The sequence below is a fragment of the Larimichthys crocea genome, chromosome XXI (assembly GCF_000972845.2).
Source record: "Larimichthys crocea isolate SSNF chromosome XXI, L_crocea_2.0, whole genome shotgun sequence".
NCBI lineage: Eukaryota > Metazoa > Chordata > Actinopteri > Sciaenidae > Larimichthys > Larimichthys crocea.
In genome coordinates this window covers 17,174,967-17,193,917 of record NC_040031.1, presented here as the reverse complement: position 1 = coordinate 17,193,917, position 18,951 = coordinate 17,174,967, and the positions used below count along the sequence as shown (strand labels likewise).

The 18,951-nt window shown below is 38.8% G+C and overlaps 4 protein-coding genes across 5 annotated transcripts in view; 2 read left to right on the top strand and 2 right to left on the bottom strand.

The window, feature by feature from the left end:
• Positions 1-555: 555 nt before the first annotated feature.
• Positions 556-1,420, top strand: ch25hl1.2 (cholesterol 25-hydroxylase like 1, tandem duplicate 2). Its single transcript, XM_010729449.3, has one exon. The coding sequence runs from the start codon at positions 556-558 to the stop codon at positions 1,387-1,389; it is 834 nt and encodes a 277-aa protein (XP_010727751.3). The 3' UTR covers positions 1,390-1,420.
• Positions 1,421-2,622: 1,202 nt separating this feature from the next.
• On the top strand, positions 2,623-7,222 carry tspan3a (tetraspanin 3a). The gene is made up of 7 exons (XM_010729399.3): positions 2,623-2,827; positions 3,689-3,880; positions 4,233-4,307; positions 4,463-4,564; positions 4,680-4,832; positions 4,937-5,020; positions 6,417-7,222. Exons 1-7 carry the CDS (start codon positions 2,765-2,767, stop codon positions 6,507-6,509), a joined length of 762 nt encoding a protein of 253 aa, XP_010727701.1. The 5' UTR covers positions 2,623-2,764; the 3' UTR covers positions 6,510-7,222.
• On the bottom strand, positions 7,127-14,827 carry pstpip1a (proline-serine-threonine phosphatase interacting protein 1a). 2 transcript variants are annotated; one of them, XM_010729402.3, is made up of 15 exons: positions 14,487-14,827; positions 12,983-13,083; positions 12,823-12,897; positions 12,657-12,691; positions 12,458-12,564; positions 12,270-12,332; positions 11,740-11,844; positions 10,706-10,751; positions 10,376-10,455; positions 9,859-9,957; positions 9,674-9,770; positions 9,404-9,491; positions 9,211-9,293; positions 8,802-8,899; positions 7,127-8,703 (listed from the first exon to the last, which is right to left on the bottom strand). In XM_010729402.3, exons 1-15 carry the CDS (start codon positions 14,514-14,516, stop codon positions 8,572-8,574), a joined length of 1,239 nt encoding a protein of 412 aa, XP_010727704.2. In that variant the 5' UTR covers positions 14,517-14,827; the 3' UTR covers positions 7,127-8,571. The 2 variants fall into 2 exon arrangements, with proteins under 2 accessions (XP_010727704.2, XP_010727705.2); XM_010729403.3 differs by having other exon boundaries at positions 8,802-8,896; positions 14,487-14,621.
• The window catches only part of rcn2 (reticulocalbin 2), a 7,243-nt gene continuing 2,447 nt past the window's right edge, over positions 14,156-18,951 (bottom strand). The window contains exons 2-8 of the mRNA XM_027273152.1: positions 17,105-17,245; positions 16,901-17,003; positions 16,611-16,807; positions 16,410-16,523; positions 16,061-16,154; positions 15,829-15,968; positions 14,156-15,035 (exon numbers count right to left, since the gene is read on the bottom strand). Coding sequence (XP_027128953.1) covers positions 14,889-15,035; positions 15,829-15,968; positions 16,061-16,154; positions 16,410-16,523; positions 16,611-16,807; positions 16,901-17,003; positions 17,105-17,245 — 936 coding nt within the window. The 3' untranslated portion in view covers positions 14,156-14,888. The remainder of the gene's footprint in view (positions 15,036-15,828; positions 15,969-16,060; positions 16,155-16,409; positions 16,524-16,610; positions 16,808-16,900; positions 17,004-17,104; positions 17,246-18,951) is intronic.

The window sequence follows — 18,951 nt, the reverse complement described above, 5'->3', positions numbered from 1 at the left end:
AGCTCCACAATTAGCTATTAAGTAGACCTTGTGCTGACATTTCTTTGTCTACAGTAAACCTACAGTAGGCCTGTTGTAGCAGTGTTGATTTGGTGAAAAGTTTCACACATCAGAATGATGAAAAATTATAATCGTTGTACTTTTCCCCATTAATTTAATATTCACTTCAAACATAGAAATATTGGTATTTTATATATTTTCAGTGCTCACTTGAATATATCTAAACACACCAGAGAAACATCTTTGAAACAATTTATTTCTATTGCATTTTGTGTTTTTTTTTTTCATTTATATTTTTGAAATCCATTGTTGCAGTATGTCTGCAGCAACATAAAGTTTGCGAGACTAAACTGAACAATTTATTCTATCTAAGAGCTACAGGCGACTGTTTGTTACCCAGTGACCCAGGATGTATGAATAATTTGTTGCACTGTCGCACCCAACTGTTACTCGATGCCACACTGAGCAAAGCACCAGCAGACACCCATGGTATAAAGTTCTCACCATAGCAGGTGTTTCTATCTGGAACATCTACATTCCTTGGACATTTTCAGGATGGATCTTGTAGATACCAACGTATATTTTTGGATAAGATGCCTAAGAAACGACTCTTTGCTGCAGCCTCTGTGGGACAGCCTGAGGCACAACTATAGAGACTATTTAAGATCTCCACTCTTCCCCGTTGTTCTGACCGTGTCCTCCTACTTTTTCTTGTGCCTTCCTTTTCTTGTTTGCGACATCATGGGAGAAAGGTGGCCACTGGTACAGCAATTCAAGATCCAACCCAGCCGTCGTCCCACAGCCTCTACACTGCTGCACTGTGTAGGTGTCACCTTGTACAACCATGTGTTTCTCGTGCTCCCAGCCTCAGTGGCCCAGTGGGCATGGAGGCCACCTGTGGACCTGCCAGACCGGGCTCCGTCCCTACTCGAGCTGATTGCCGGGGTGATATGCAACCTCCTCCTCTTTGATTTCCAGTACTTCATCTGGCACCTGCTCCATCACAGAATCCGCTGGCTGTATGTGACTTTCCATGCCATTCATCATAATTACTCATCTCCCTTTGCTTTAGCCACTCAGTGTCTTGGTGGCTGGGAGCTGGTCACTGTAGGCTTTTGGACCACTCTGAATCCTGTGATCCTGAGATGTCACCTACTCACCACATGGACATTCATGGTGGTGCATGTCTACGTTTCTATAGAGGATCACTGCGGCTATGATTTCCCCTGGTCCACATCTCGTCTGATACCCTTTGGCATCTACGGAGGGCCCAGCAAACACGATGTGCACCATCAGAAACCCAACACCAATTTTGCACCGCATTTCAGCCACTGGGATAAAATATTTGGCACGCATGCCGATTTCAGCTTCTGTACTGCTATGAAATAGATGACTATAACACTACTGGTAGCAGCTGTAGATATACACCTTAATATAATCTTATGTGTCTGTGTCTGTTTTTCCAAATTATGTGGATATTAAAATAAGAAATATACATTTTCCTTTGAGCTGTGTTTGGGGTTGCTATTAAAATAATGCCTAAATGCATTTGTCTGTCCAGTGTGTCTGGTTTCTTCACTTTGAAAGTGATCCTGAGCTTACAGCTTACATTACGTTCTCCCTCATGTAAATAATACATCCACTGAGAGACTTTTCTGCTCTTTGCAGTTTATCAGGGTGTGTGGACAAAAGGGAGTCATTTGAATACATTTCTACTTTAAATCATTTGTTACACACATGTAGAAATCACAGTGCACAGATTTAGTGACCACTGATTTGGAATTGACTTGTACTTGATGTACCCCCCTTTTCATCCTTGAAAAAAATAAACTATTCAGGTGACTTGGACTTTTATTAAATGAGTTCATTCATTTAAATTGTCTTGAACTTCCACTGGGGGCAAGAAAGTTCCTGGTTTGAACCTCAATTGGGGCCTTTCTGTGTGGAGTTTGCATGTTTTCCAGGGGTTCTCTCCAGATACTCTGGCTTCCTCCTACAGTCCAAAAACATTTAATAGGTTAATTGGTGAGTCTAAATTGCTTGTAGGTGTGAATGTGAGTGTGAATGTTTGTTTGTCTCTATGTGTCCTGGCAACTTGCTCAGGGTGTACCTTTCATCCTAGGTCAGCTGGGTTAGGCCCCATCCCCACCATGACCCTGATGAGGGTAAGTGGTAACCGATGCTGGATGGATGGATGGATGATTTGTGAATTTTCCTATTTAAATTACTTTATTTATGGTTGGATATTGTGACACCAGTGTGCCTCTTGTATTTTTTAAGGTCGTGTAATCTGACCAGTGATCTCAGAGTGGTACTGATACTCAAAATGTTTTATTTATAAGGGAGTAGTATAGGTATTATTGACAAGTAGATAACGTCGAGTCATATTTTCCACCACTAGATGTCAGCAAAACACTCCATTTCCATTACATTTAATGCAACATACTTTTTATTCTTAATAGTTTACTGCATACATCACCAAAAAAATAAATATATACAATTTAGCAACATAAAACACCACTACTTGAGCATATTCGCTGAATTTCATGTCGGATAAGTAATCTGTGTGTAGAGGGTTTGTTGTTTGTTGTTTTGGGTTGTGGTGGTGGCGCTGCGTCGCCTGTGCAACCAGATCCAGCAGCGGGTGTCAGAGTTGGTTGGGATATTATGGAGTGTGAGTGTTGGAGCTGGTCAGGACATGTCTGAGTAGAAGACCTGCATTATTCTTCCAACACGTAACAGCATTAAATCCCCGGTTTCGAAGATGGGACATTGCGGCATCACGTCGTCAAAGACGGTCCTGGTCTTTCTGAACTTGATATTTTGGGTAAGTTTTGGAGGTTTTTTAAACGTGCGTCACAGCGCACCAGCTAAGCGAGGCTAACTAGCCTGCTCAGCTCTGCGTCCAGTCAGCTGCTCCCTGCTAGCTGCGGCAGCCGACCTTTGTTTAACCAGGGAGGGATTAGTTTGAGAAGACAGTAAAAAAAAAACAAGCTACCTGACACGACATGATGTGTTTTTGTTTTAACCATGTCATGCAAAACGACGCGTTATTAAGTGAAGGGCATTTCGTGACGCGTTGGAGTAAATAGACCCTTTTGTCTGCAGCACTGAAGTCAAACTATCACTTTTTGAGCCTCCCTGCAGGGAGTGGGTTAAACCTAATCCACCAAAACAAACAGAGATTATGACTCAGCTGTACGTGTTGGCCACTGCAAGATATCTAACCTAGTTCAAAAATAAACATTTTTAAATGGTTAATGTTGTATGACAGTATAAATGACAATGCACATCACAGGTGCTTTAATGAGATGTGGTTACCTACCTTAAAAAACTATATGCATGCAAATAAATATTTTTTTTTACTAATGCTTTAATATGCATTAGTAGTATTTCAGTGTACATACTTCTGGGAACCTACAAAATTACTGTGTTTTATATATAAATCTGAACCTGCAAGTTTATAGCTTTCAAATAAAGTGCAGTGTAGTTTAAAGTGGGTCAAAATGTTTTCTTCTTGTACTAAAGTAGAATTTTGTAATTTAATTGTGTTGTGGTGGTGTTTTTATTTTCATGCATATCAATCATGCCGCAGACACTACCTCACAGAGGAGTGGAAAAATTAGACAGAAGTTATATCTTATCTTCAGTTTCGGCCTACATTTTGCTTCTTTTATTTCACCCACAGGCCGCTGCAGGCATCCTGTGCTATGTTGGTGCCTATGTCTTCATCACATACGACGACTACGATCACTTCTTTGAAGATGTGTACACTCTTGTACCAGCGGTGACCATTATTGCAGTTGGAGCTCTCCTTTTCATTATTGGGCTCATTGGATGCTGTGCTACAGTCAGAGAGAGCTACTGTGGACTTACAACGGTCAGTAAACCAGTATACAGCTGGACAGATGAGGGTATGAATGCCCTTGCGTAGTTGGGGGTTAATCAGAGATGGACTTTGAAGTATATGGAGAGAAAAGTGTACATTAGAACAGGCTATTAAGATTTCAAAATCTGACTTAGCAAAAGCATTTTCCCATTTATCATATCTAATTAAACACAAAACATCAGGTGTATGAGTTAATTAGGTATGAAAGTAACCATTAAGGATTTTAAACCCAAAAAATAAGTGGTGGTATTCTCAGACGATCCACTTTTTATTCAGTTGTGAATGTTAGTTTTCCAAACTGTCTATTGTCTCCTTATCTTAAAGCTTGAAATTCAATCCACAGTTTGTCGTCATTCTGCTGCTGGTTTTCATGACAGAAGTAGCAGTGGTGGTTCTCGGATATGTTTACAGAGCAAAGGTGAGAATAAAATACGACTTAAGTTTGTTCTACTTGGCCTTGTTTGGAGCTTAACATAGAAACCCAGCAAGTCACACCCACGCTGAAAAGAAGTAACAATCTTTCAACCTAACTTGATGTTTGGTCTCACCTTTTTTTTTTTAAATCATTGCCAGGTTGAAGATGAAGTTAATAGTTCCATCAGGAAAGTGTATAATGAGTACAATGGCACCAACAGTAATGCCCAGAGCCGTGCCATCGACTACGTTCAGAGACAGGTGAGGACGGAAAACCTTTGTAAACCTGATACAATGATGTTTCACCTGCATTTCTGTTCTGACTGACCAAATAGTTGACAGTAATTTTGAATTTTCACTGTTTTCATTTTAACAGCTTCAGTGTTGTGGGATCCACAACTACTCAGACTGGCAGTATACACCCTGGTATGAAGAATCTAAAACAAAGAGCGTACCCGTCAGCTGTTGCAAAAAGAATGATCTAACCTGCACTGGGTCCCTCGCTCATCCTGAGGATCTCTACCAAGAAGTATAACTACCTTGAAGTTTTCATACCAAAAAAAACACACATTTTTTTAAGGGAAGTGACTTGTTATAGTTTCATATGTTTGAACATATTCTCTGTGTGTGAAGGGTTGCGAAGCACTGGTTGTGAAGAAGTTGAAGGAGATCATGATGTACGTCATCTGGACTGCACTAACATTTGCTGCCATCCAGGTATGTACTAGAACATCATCAATTTAAAAAACACAAGACTTAAACTTATCTTTTAGCCCAATCCGAGCCTGTTGATTATTGATATGTGTCCTGTGCTAACCTTTATTTCACTATAATTCCTCTTTTCTGATTTGCTTCCCCTATGATTGGTAATGATTAATTGATATTGTGGAGTGGTGGTAAGGTTAGTGTAAACTTTTTTCAGACTATAGTGGGCCAGACCAGAAAAAACGTAAAGTAACGGTTTAAGTGTAATCGAAAGTCAGCTAGAGAGAAGACGTATCACACTGTTGGAGTTGTTTAAGCTACAGAAACACATACTGTAAGTGGTTGTAGAAAGTGATACTTCTTTTACCTCATTAAAACTCTTTGGCAGAGTCCAGACACCAGCTTGCAGACAAGTTTTTAAATTTGGCTTGCCATCAAGTGACTCACAGAATTAACATTTAATTCCTGACAACTGATATGGCTGCCGGTGACGTCTGTTATTCTCTCTGCTAATTGGAGAGGAGAATAAACAGATTTGTTACCGTCTTAGGTCAGGAAGCTGTGGAATTTGCCAACCCAGGTGTCAGAACAGTCAATTAACGGTGTGACAACATTCACAGACTTCACACACTCATCATTTCCCCTCATTTATGAAAGAGTGTGCCGCAACAGTAGCAGCATCTCCAGTTAGATTTGTAGTTACTTTTCTGGCTCCCATTTTGTCACCATTAAGCCACCTGTATCTTAGAATTTGCTATCATTAAGCCCGATTTATCCAGTTTTCATGTGTCTGACATCTATTTAAAAACAGTCATATTTGTTGAGGTGTTTCATTTATTACAAAAAGGCAGCCAGCTGTCAAGGTTTTGAAAGGAGGCTTTATGTCTATGACATTTCTTTGCAAAAGCCAACAAATGTCCCTATGCATCTATGCTTTGATAATCTGTATTCTCTTATTAACTGAATTTTTGGAAGTTCCTGATTTAGTATAAATATACTTATTAGCCATTATAACTCTACAGGAAGTTCAACTATAGGCTTCTCTGTTAAATGCTCATCTTGGACTGTGTTTTCGTTTCGTTAACTCTCCCTGATGAAGTAGTGAAATGGCAAATATCTATAGCAATACTCTCTCTCAACAAAGAGATACTTGAAGTGTGACATATTCTTTCACATGCCTGACAAGATAAACACCACTCTCTTGTCTGTCTGGTAAGTGTAAGGCTACATCCAGTAAGCAGTAAGACGGCAAACGGAAACGACTAACCTGGCTCTGTGCAAATATAAAATTTACCTAACGACACCACCTCAAGCTCACTAATGAACTCTCTAATGCAAGTTACACAACTGCGGTGAACAAGATTTCAAAATTGAGAGCACTAATAAGATGTTTTTCTTTCCTCTCTAGATGCTGGGGATGTTGTGTGCATGTGTCGTGCTATGCCGCAGAAGCAGAGATCCTGCCTATGAGCTTCTTATTACAGGGGGCACCCGCGCATAAGGGAGTACACATTTGTCACCGTAACACACATTCTCATTGGTGAGAGCATGAAAATAATCTATTACCACACTAACCTTAAAACACTAACCACACTGAAGTTATATATGTTACCTGTATTTCCAAAAAGGCTATTGACCAAATTATTTAACGGTCAATGTTAGTGAGATGTAGAAAGCATCCTGTTGCTCTAAAGATGAGGGTGCAAAGTCTCATTCTTACCAAACTCAAACCTTATAGAGTAAAATGTGGACAGGGTAATTTCCTCATATGTTAGTTTGCACTATGTGTATTGCTTTCAATATTTTATATTTAAATCTGTTGTGTACTTGAATAAAAGATGATCATTTTATCTTGCCCCTCCACTACTACTACTGCAACTACTATTCTACTTCCTGCTAATATAACCGCTCAGTTTTGGTTGAAATCTCACCTTTCACCAGCAGTATTCTGTCATTAAACAGTCGACACTGCAGCCCTAACTATGTAACTCAACTTGGCTTTTGTTTATCTGATCTTTCTTTTTTTGAATGATACCTTGTAATCCAATTCAATATGTGGGATTTCTTTCAAGTAGTAATACATTCTTAACTCTATACAGACTTTTGTCTTCTAGCTGTTTTGTTTGGTTTTGTCTCAACAGTCTACTGATGGTACTTTTAAGAATTTGATTTGCTGATATGACTCAAGAATGTAAATAAAATGTGGGAAAAGTTTGAGATCAGTCCATTTTTTGTGCGGCTCACATATTCAGTCAGATTCTTATTTAATCTTTGTAAGTTTTACATATTCAAACTAGGTGCACAGTTCTCGTGGGCCCAAAATCTAACACATGCATAAATATACTTGACTTGGTGGTGCCTGTACATCTTGTGTGCACCTAACAATCGTTATATAGACGTTTACATGCGCTTAAACTGACTTTCGTTACTTGATAGACACTGAGCTAGCAATGAGTTAGGCGTTGCACAGTAACCAGATATCTTTGTACCAAAGAGAGCAGACTTGCAGACACGTCACCCAAGAATAGTGCCTGGTTGGATTTCACCTACTTCATTCAAATGGGTCTGGTCTTCTTGTAGTCCACATAAATGAGAACTGCCTTCACTACAATAAATAAGTCCTAAGCACATGCTTGTCACATGCTAAATAGTTTTCTTAATAGTAGGTGCTAATATCAACGTTGGTGTGTAAAAAAAACAAAACCTTAGGATTTGAATAAATACAACTTTCTCATATATTATAATTATTCTTTTTTAGAAAAAATCACACAGAATACACACAGAAATTATATACAGGCATTAACAGAAATCAAACATTCAGCCCAACATTTAGGACTACAAAAATACTACAGTATATGAACAAACTTAGTGCCATGACCTTGTGCAATAGATCTCCCAGCTGTCATTGGTATGAGGAGCACTCGACACACCAGCTGTGAGAGTGAAGTAATGTGAATATGTGCCCTAGCAATAAATAATTCACCATTCAACACTATGTTATACTACTGTGTGTGAAATCCCCTAGACGTATTATGTGATATTTTAATAGCATGAATAAGCCCATCGGTCACTTGGGCTGTGGTTAAATGGTAACTCATATGTCTTCTATTAAAAACAAAACGAATTTATAGAATAAGATGACCACAGTGCAAAGAGAGTCAGACTACTCACACTAGGCTACATAATTATGTGATGGTGTATTATTGCTGTGGGTTTGCTGCAAGGAACTGTGGCACGGCATTATGTCTTTTCCTTTTAATAAATAATGCTCCAGTGGACTCTGTGCTAAAGGCTGTCATTGCTGACACTTAGATATCACTGGGTCATTTAACTCAGCAGTTTCTTAAGGAAGCAGCCATGTTACAGGGTTACGTCAGGTTCAGAGTCTTTTATGATACTTATAAGGGGAGCTAAAGTTTGACAGGAGCTTTCATGATACTTCTAATAGAGATATGAACAACAGTTGAGATCAGACCTTAAGGCAATTTAAAATAACAAGGTCTTTACAAAATGTTACATGAAGAAATGTAGTAGTTATACAGCCCTATGCCTATAAGGTAAACTCATTCTTTGTCAAGGTACGAGCCAGGAACCAATCCAGTAAGGCCATTTCTTTCCACTGTCCACCAGCCATCCTCACCTTGATCGATGACCACCACAATGTCCCCAAAAGATAGAGAGAGCTCATCACCCCCCTAAACAAGGACAGAAGCGATTCATTTAATAAAATATTTAACACGTATCCCTCAAAATCCAAATAGATTTTGTCTTAGGCAGAGGTTAAGAAGCTGACCTGTGCCACATAATCATACACGGCTTTGTACTGGTCACTGCTCAACTGGGACCCCTGAAATCCAGGAATGGATGCATACACTCCTTCTGATGTTTCTGCTGAGGAGTTTGAAATATAGACATAATCACCACTGGATCAGTCACTGTGTGTGTTCATTGGCTAGAATGCAATGACTTAATGGTGTGGATCGCTTTTTGTCACAGAGCTGTTGTACCCATTCTTGAACACCACCTATCTTTTTTTTTTAAAAACAAAAAAACAAAACTCCACAATGCTTCCACATGAACCCTAATTAGGAATCAGTATGTTACTTAGAGTTGCCCCACACCTTGTGTTGCAAGGATGAAGTGGCTTTCGCAGTGATATCTGTCATCATTCTGGAAATTCCAGTGTAACTTTAATAACTTACCTACTACACCAGTAGGTTGCGCTGGTTCATTAAGGCTGAGTTTGGAGCCAGTGGAACAGTTTCCCTGCAGGAGATTTGAAAACCTACAAATCGGGGAAAGCACTCATAAAAATGAATAGACGCATTAATATTACGTAATAATCATCTGTCATTACTCATTTGTTAATGGTGCTTTCCGCTGTGTAATTTTGACCTTTTCATGACTCCCCCGACAAAGCCAGCACTGCCGTTCCTGTCAGCTGCAGCGTCCCTCTCGTAGTAATTTTGGTATTCAATTGGAGCTGCGGAAGAAGCATTGAAATTTGTTTAATACATTGAATATACATTTCATGCTTCAAGGGTTCACAATGTATCACCTGTTTCCAAAAGTAACATTTTAGCAGCAGCTGAGAGATAATATTAAAATTTCCAACGTGGAACATATTCAAATCAAAATCAGGAAGGTTGCAGGACAGGTGTCTACCTGGGGGGGTTGAGCCAGTGCGTTTCATCTCCACAAAGCAATTGTTGTCTGCGATGATGTCACACTTTTCCAGTGTTTTCCTCATATCCTCATAACACTGAAAGACCAGTTTGCCCAGAATGAGTTTTACGTTTTCTCAGTACAGTATACTATAACACGTATAGACGTTGTGTGAAAACACATACCTCATCATCTTTCACACTCTGCATTGATAAATGGTTACAGTGTACCCACAACGCATTTCTTATAACGCTGATACGGTCCTCTTCCTGTTGCTGAAACAGCTGCAAAACATTTGAAGAACAGCACATTTTGGACACTATACAGTATGAAATATAGTGAACCACAAATGTGCTTTTTAATGCTTTCAAATATACATTTATGTATTTTACACTGAACAGCTTTTAACTTTCTTCTTTTGTTTTGTTCCCTTCCCTATTGTATTAGACATGAATAAAAGAGTTAAATGGCAGCTTTAGTTTTGTTGATGTTATCACGCATAGGAAAGCTTTGTTGCATGGAAACATTTTGGTAGATTAGTGACTCACTCACTTTATATTCTGCTTATAGGAAGTGTTGCACATCCTCATTGACCACACAGGCCGGGTATTGCACTCTTGGTCAAAGTCTGTACATTTTAAAATGACTCAAACTATAGCGTGCAGTAGGAGGAGAAAAGTAGCTACTAGTACTATACTTTACCTCGCATGTGTTGATATGTGTTGATTCCCATTCTTGGCGAGTCTTGTCAAGCTGTTCAATGTTTGAGATGTAGTTTTTCTCTAAAGACAATTGAAAGAAGATAGAAAGAAGGAGATAAATGAATAACAGATTTAAACAGTTTACATACACTGCACGCATCGCACACCTCATATCAGTATATGGACTTATATACCACACTGCATATAAACTTATTTATAGAATACTTAACAAAGGGGAAGCAAAAGTGACAATCATATTTAAAAAAAAGAAGTGTTCCTGGTAGCAGGGACTTTGTAATGTGAAACAACTGCTCTTATTATTTGTCCTTACCAGCTTCTTCTGCAGCTTCTCTGCATTGTTTAGATTTGTTGTTCATCTGGAAAAGGAAGGAAGAACACATAATGCTACCTCTTTTCCCCAACAAAAGGAAACACAGTTTGTTGCTCACATTTGTTTTTCTCTCTGTAAAATACAGTTTCAATCAGACAAAGCCACAGCTTTATATTTAGGTTAAGTGATGAAGTAAATAATGAAGTCAGAGGTAAAGAGAATTGAATTTCCCAATCTGCCAGTGTTGAAACTGTAGAATAACTGTCAGCATTGTTTGAGAAACTATCACACTGGTTGCCAACAAAAGCAATTCAATATACCTACATTTGCTGTTAGTGTTTGCATTGTTAATGAGGTGCTCAGTAGATTGTAAAGTGCCAGTAGCTGCTTTTATACACAGACTGTTATACAATACTAAAGCATGGTTGGGGTTAGGGTTGGTTCCCACTCCCCCCTTGTGGTCCAACGACACATGCGGTTTGGTTAGGGTTTTTTTTTTTTTGCTTTGAACATAAAAACTGTCTTTAAAGAGACTGGTTTAAAAAGAAAAAAAAAAACATATACGTATAACATGATGTATAGCATAACATTTTCTCTGTGCTCACCTTAAATCACATTTAAAGATGTGTGTGTACAAGCATGATTTGGTGACATTACAGCTAAATTGCAAGCTAATGAGTTCAATATCCTGCTTGCTCAAGTGTGGTACTGTACACACAGGATTATATATGGATATATGGATTATATATATCCATATATATGGATTATATAGTATAGTACACATCTTGAACTTTTGAAATGAGTAATATTTGCATGTTTATAGATAGGAGGGAGAGGGAGATGATCTTTAGAACTTTCTAATTAAGAAATTGAACATTTTGGAGTAAAAAAAAACATATCAGACACTAATTATTATTCAAACATGTCTGAGGGGGGATCTTTAAAGATTCAATGATTAGGCTTTTTTTTAAACACCCCGATCTGCCAGCTGTGGACAGAAAAAGGACAGTATGTTTGCACTAGATCAGATTTACCTTTTCAATCTGTTTGGGAGTGGCTGTGGGTGCGTTGCCCATCTTCTCAGCTGTTTGCTCTGCCTCATCTGCCTCCTTGCAGCGCTGCTCATAGGACCTTTTAGACTAGGGTGGAAGCAGAACAGAAACCACATGAAATGATTGCTTTCTTGCTTTATTCATCAACACCCCTCAACAGGAAAGGGGAGGAGAGGGGGTGCATAAATGCAGTCAAGGAAGAGGAGCATTGTGCAGAAAAAAACAAAGTGTATCAAGCAAGCCCTCACTTCCTTCTTCTGAGCAAAGAGAAGTATGAGCTCAGGCTTCTAGACACTGATGGTTATGACTAGCACGTATTTTGTTGCAAAAATGTCTTCCTGTAACAATAAATGCTTCTCTGCTAAGGCACACTTCATGCACTATTTATATATAGGCAGGATGTAGCTGCACTAAAACTGTACCTGAGGTAATTCATGGTGCAAACCATTGCCACAATTATATAAAGAGTAATAAATAAATAATAATAATCATGTAGGATGGATTGACCTTACTTCTATTGTTTTCTTGTAGAGAGAGACTTTTGTCTTCTGGACCTTCTCCATTATGACTTCAAACTGTGAAAGACAACATGATTTAAAAAGTCATCAGAAAACCACAGTGTGAAAAAAAACTGTTTTTAGACTTCCTTTGTATGCAAATAAAAGTAAAGGAGAAAAAAAAAGAAGCTTATCACATGTACCTTCTTTCTCTGTTCTTTCTGTCGCTCTCTAAACTGCTCCATTCTCTTGATCTCCTCCTTTAGTAATCCAGAAAGCTGAATGTGCAGGTTTCCTACATTTTCAATTTCTGAAAAACACCAAAACATACGATTATAAAAACCTCAACGGAGATATGAAGTACACAAGATAAAGAATGCAAGAAATATCTTCTGTGCTTACGTGTTTTCATTTCATCAAAAGCGGTTCTCAAAGTGCTGTGAAAACAAAATCAACACAGGCCATTCTTAAAAGATGCTTAACTTCATGTATTTAAATGCTTTCCTTATGTCCACTACTGCGGAATAAATGTCTTGCCAAAATTATGAATATATCTATGCACACATACCAGATCTCGTATAAACCTCCAGCCTTGCGGGCAATTGTGACCAGTTCTTTGCCATATTTCTCCTCTGCCGATGCTCTACATGTACAAAACCACAATAGTGTTGAGTCACACAGTTGTGTGGTCACTACATTTAAGTCATTTACAAGAAATTCATAGCCACCTCATTTTTAGGAGCTCCTCCATATCTTTGCATGTCCGTCGGCCATCATTAAGTCGCTGACTGATATTCTCATACCCAATATTACTGATGAAGTCATCTCCCTGGAACCATAAACACCAGACCAAGTCATACTTTCAATACTTTTACACACAATGTTACATTTAGGAATACATGTAAATCAACTATTTCTTTATTGCTTTAGTATTTAAAAGATCTGAACCATCACATTTAGGTAATAGCTCATGATTTTACTGATACGCAACAGCAAGTTTTATTTTGATGACTTCTACATGACTTTTCACCTCTCTAGACATCAGAATGGAATAGAATGGAAACTGTTGTGGGGGTCTGAATGAAAAGCAGCCAAGTCGGAAAAGTAGCAAAAATCCCCTCCCAGAGTATGGAACAAACTGCCCCCTGACATTCGCATCGCTACTGATCTCAGCCTTTTTAAATCGAAACTTAAGACCCACTTTTTTTTCCTAGGTGTACTCATTCTGTCTGCTCCTTTCTATGTATTTCTGGAAGACTTTTAATACCCTGCAGCGCTGCAGCACTACAGCACTTTTAATTGTATTTGTCTGTTATGCATCTGTTATGTATCGTTTTATGGCTTTGTTGTAAAGCACTTTGGGTACTGTTCGGCTATTGTAAAGGCATATACAAATAAACTTGATTAGATTTGATGTAAGTAAGTAACACTTGACACTGAAATTTGACTAACGTGGAAGTTAAGTGGCGTGAAAATTTCTTCTGTCTCTGAGTCAACATTTACATGACAGTACTGATACCAAGAGAGAATAAAGAGGAAAAAGGAAACACACGACTTCACAAAGTAAACTGAAGCTAGAGTTCAAATAGCCAGTTCCAGATTATTTGCTTCTGGTTATTACTGATTACATGCATGAGTAGAGTTCTGATCTGTTATCAGAGGCACATAAGGAAGATGAAATTACCCAGTTCCAACAGGAAGCCCAATAATGATACACAACACATGGTGATCACATAACATTGCTGTATTTAAGTGTTTTTTTTTAAACTTCATGCATATTTATATATATTACTTAAAGAGAAATGGCTGTTTTGCTTAAAACCTGATTGAATATTTAAATTAAGAGTATGCAACCCAACAATAAAAAAACATTTTCCTATTAAGACTGCCAACCCAAAAAAGTAAGTCAACAGTTTATGGTTTAATCAGAGCAACACTTTAGTACACATTCAGTGAGTTTCACAATGAGAAACAGAAAAGCAAACCAGATTCGAGGTCTAAAGACAGGACAAAGTCTATGTAGAGTCTCTAAAGTGTCTAACTGTAGTCAGTAGATATTATCCAGACAAAATGAAAAGCATAAATACAGTATAAGTGCAAAGGCACACGACATACATGAGTTCAAAAGCGAAAATGTTGAATACACTGGTGACTTCACAGCTTCACAAGTTTCAGCTTCAGTACAAACGTCCCCCAAAAAAAGTAAGAATTAGTTGCATAACTCTAACTCACCCAAAAGGCATCTTTAAATTGTAAGGTCATCTTTGCAGCTGGTAAAAAATAGTCCCCGTTGAACTAATCCGCTCAACTTGAAGTCACTTTCTAAAAAGCAGCCGTGTTAGCAGGTTGCTGCTTGCTGCAAGTGACACGGATCACGGCACATTCAGGAAACCAGCCTTCAAACAGCAACACTCACTCACTTACTCATTTGATTTAAATGAGGAAGAGCTGCAACATGTCAGCAGTTACAACAACTGGCCTCATGTCAGTTCACTTTTGGCACAAGTGAAAGGACAAGTAAACCCAAAATATATAATGTCATTGACACTGATCACAGCCAGATAATCTCAGGTGCCCCACAGGAAATAAACTACATTACATCTTCATGATAACTATTCACAACATATAGTCTCGCTACAATTCATCATGTGTGGATACATGCAGCTGCCTGCCGTAGTCTGTCACTTCACTGTTCATGAATGTTTCTTGATTTTTCAAAACTTCAGACTCTGAGATCTGCCCATCACCATCGTGGTCCATTTCCTTGAGGAGATGAAGAGCCTGATGACATGAGAGCAGAACAAGGAAAATAAATCACTGAATATGCTTTTTTGGAGATTGTGGAGAGAAATTATACATTAGGAAAAATGCAGACAGGCCAAGTTGAACTGTGCAGTGCTCTAAAGACTCCCATCAGGACAGAGATGTTTCATCACAGGATAAAGGTGACCCTGAAGAATTTTGTTTAGATTTGCAGTGAATCTTCCCTCTAAAGGAATAAGTAGGCCAAAAAAATGACAGCAAAATGCCCTTCTCTGCATGACAGAGCCACAGGATCCCTCACTGTAGAGGTCACAAGTTCAGGCCTGTACTACTCTCTTGTTGTAAGACACACAAGCACTCATTGCACTTGTCAAGAGTACGCTGACCACGTTTTACCCACATGTTTAGACCAGTGCCTATGATTTTTCCATCAGCGAACTCTCAAATGTGCTTTCATCTTTGTAACCCTACGATAATACCCTCTCTATGTAATTGTTAACAGACTGTTCTTGCTGACAGTCTGATTGATCACACCCTCACTGTCTCTACTGAACACAAGCCAGCTGAGCTCCTGCCTCCATGCCTCAACAACGCACTCTCTTTTAAATGTACGTCTTGATATCTTGATACAAAATCATAATCAACTGGGGCTGCTCAGCATTTTTATAAATGCTGCAGAGCACGGTTAAATGTTAACTGTGGCATATATTGGACTTGGACTTAGAATATAAGCATTTGTTATGTTTCTCCGCTCATTTATTCAGGTTTTTCCTTGAATTTGTCTCAAGGATCTGTAATAATTGAGCCTTACCTCTTCTCTAGCCGAACCGTAGCTGTTAGGTGCAACCCAGCGAAGTTGCTCCTCCCGATTCAACTTGCCATCCTTATCTTGATCATAGAGGTCTTTAAACCGCACGGTTTCTTCAATCTCCCATTGTGAAGGGGAATCCTCTGATAACAAAATAAACCGCACAGGGGATGACTAACGGGCTATGCACAGATCATTCTTTATTTTAAAGTAACCTGTGGTCTGTGTGTCTTACCTTCACCGCGAACATCTCCAATAAATTCACTTAGACTGATAAATCCATCTTTGTCTGTGTCGTATTCATTCAACACATCTTCAATGGCAAAATCCTATTAAATAAAAAAGGCATATCAATTCATTTTAACACTGAGCAAAGAGGGAACTCTTATAATAGGTCAGTCCCACCAGGATTTCGCAGGCCTTTTTTTTAGATAGTTGTGGCCTAAAATGCCTGATGTTACATGAGGTTTTCAGAAAGATTGTTGTTGCAAATCGCAACATTGCGAATTCCTGGAGGGTCTGATAGCTGAAAGAATGCACTGTCATATCAAGTTTTGTAAGAGCAGAACATAAACTCATCTTACAGCCATGTGATCCACCTCGGATGGGTGTGTGAAGGCAAGAAACTCTGTCACATTCAGCCCAGATGAGCCATCAACATCAGCAAAGTCAAAGCGCCTCTTCTCCTTTAGATGGAGCTAATGGGGATATGAGCCTACGTTAGGGTATTTCAGATAAATTAGGCTGTGGTGTAATGTGATTATTAACAATATAAGTATACCTACATGTCTGAGAGACTCTTGCTCTGGATCATCAAGAACAGCAACGTCATCAAAACTAAAGAGCTGGTCGTGAGCAACTGTGTTGTACTCCTGCCACGTTACAACACCATCTTTGTCAGTGTCAAACTCAGGAAACCGCTCTTTTGCGTCATCCAGAGCATAATTTCTGTAAACGTGCTGAATCCATAACGTGACCTCCTCTGTGGATGACGCACACAGAAGAGTGAATATGACTTTCCTCTGTTTTTATCTTTGCCTTCTTTACAAAAATGCTTTGAGAGACATGAATGTACCTGCACTTAGCAGACTGTCAGCATTTGTATCAATCTTCTTTACAATCTCCAAGATCTTCTTCCTCTGCTCTGCTGGGCTGAGTTTCTTTATCTCCTCAGTGTCCTGGAAATTAAGACGTAAGCAGGTGATGAATGAAGAGAAGAACTTCTCAGGGGCTGATGGGTGTAATAAAATGAGGATATTTATTTATATTATGTAAAAACCTCATCTCCCAGCAGGATGTTCATGTCATGTTCAGGGTTGTGCTGCTCGCCGGTGTAATGATCTTCATGGAGATGTTTATGAGAGCTTTGTCCAAGTCCAAACTGAAGGACCAGCAACACCAACAATGCAGAGGATGCCATCTGTTGAATAACACCATGAATGCTCCCAGTGCTCTCCAAGACAACTACAACTATGCGACCTTGTGGTCAGCTGGTGGAAGTTCAGACTAAACTAAACTTTTTAAGTCTCGTCCTGCATCATGATGACTAAAATCTACCAGGAACAACTGCGTGTGAGATGAAGAGAGACGATGCCGATAAGGGGAAATAAATAAAGTCCGTGCACACGTTAGTTTGTCCAGTTTGAATTAATTCCTGTTTCTACTTTATTTGTGTTTGACAGAGAATGAAGATGAGACATGCAGGCAAACAAATGAGGCTAAAGACAAAGCAGAGAGACTAACAATAAGGTGACACACTGAAAGATACGTGCAAATTAATTACAATGATCACAGATCATTGACATTTATTAAGGAGAAGATGTTATTACCGTTTAAAGTTCTCCGTTGACGTTTTTGACGTCGTTCACCCTTGTACATACGTGTACTTCCGGTCGCGAGTTTCAAAATAAATGTTTTTAGCAGTGCATGTAAATCCAGGTTTAGATTAGATATACACACAGGGGGGTGACTAAAATATACAAAGACTGGTTTTGAGTTCACAAAATATACAGTGCAACTGAGAGATAATGCTGGCATATGAATGTGCTTTTTCTTCTTGTTCTGCTATGATATTGGTACTAAACTTTACTAAGTTTATATTTCCAGTGTATTTTGGGATTTTCATTCCATTGGTAATGCCTTTAGAAGAAGAAGAAGATATACTTTATTAATCCCTCAATGGGTAAATTCTTTTTTCACTCTATTTTTTATTTTACATGCATTTTTTTAACCCGGACACACATGCAGTACAACGGCATAGACATGCAAACGTGGAGAGAGATGGTAGAGTGAGATGGTAGAGGGACTTTAGAAAAAAGGTTAAGTCTGGGGCAACTGGACTGTTTGTAGATCTGTGAGGATGTTCCGCCTCTCATCCAAGAAGCTTCTCCAATTCATTGGTGATGAACACGTTAAGATTAATTTAAAACCAACATTAAAATACATTTAAAACCAAAAAACAAAGGCGATGTAAAAGTGAAGAGAATAATATAGCACATTTGAAAGAGAATATAAAATAAAGAAATGAACACATATATAGTACGATTGTTGTGGAGAAATTGCTGAAGTCAAAGGTCAATGGTGAGGTCATAAAGGAAGAAAGTGTTCAGGAGCCTCTGATGTCTTATGCTGTATTATTTATTGACACTTGATCAGGGAGAATTAGAGACACTCTCAAAGTACATCTGAAGTGCTTGAATCGGTCTTGCATTCTGATGAAATAGTGATGTTGGATAAACTTTAAAACCAAGATAGTCAAAGAGAATGTCTTTTTACTCTTGGAGGTGTTATTGTCAACACATTCTAGTCTGGGGACACAGATGTCTGTTTACGCAGATTGGAACGTCAGCGGCAAGCTATCTATTATGACTAGGAAGGCAGCAACAGGTCTCTTCGACCCTGGCCACCACATTGTTGACATATGGCGGCACCCAGTCAAGGCCAAACAATTAATACTGCCGAGGACCTCAAGGCCCACATGTGACCATGTGTAACCTAAGGATAGAAAATTCCATAACAGTACGCAACATCTAAGTAAGTCAATTATATATTTTGGGGCTAAACCATACAGTGACAGTTATACAAAATCATAACCATAATCAGACAGACTCAGGAGCACCTTCAGCC

Coding starts and splice junctions, on each gene's coding strand:
- ch25hl1.2 (XM_010729449.3), top strand. CDS start 556: ATGGATCTTGTAGATACCAACGTATATTTTTGGATAAGATGCCTAAGA.
- tspan3a (XM_010729399.3), top strand. CDS start 2,765: ATGGGACATTGCGGCATCACGTCGTCAAAGACGGTCCTGGTCTTTCTG. Junction 4,308..4,462: donor GATATGTTTACAGAGCAAAG/GTGAGAATAAAA, acceptor AATCATTGCCAG/GTTGAAGATGAAGTTAATAG. Junction 4,565..4,679: donor TCGACTACGTTCAGAGACAG/GTGAGGACGGAA, acceptor TCATTTTAACAG/CTTCAGTGTTGTGGGATCCA.
- pstpip1a (XM_010729402.3), bottom strand. CDS start 14,516: ATGACCTTACAATTTAAAGATGCCTTTTGG. Junction 13,084..14,486: donor AATTTAAAGATGCCTTTTGG/GTGAGTTAGAGT, acceptor TTATGGTTCCAG/GGAGATGACTTCATCAGTAA. Junction 9,294..9,403: donor GTCGGGGGAGTCATGAAAAG/GTCAAAATTACA, acceptor CCCGATTTGTAG/GTTTTCAAATCTCCTGCAGG.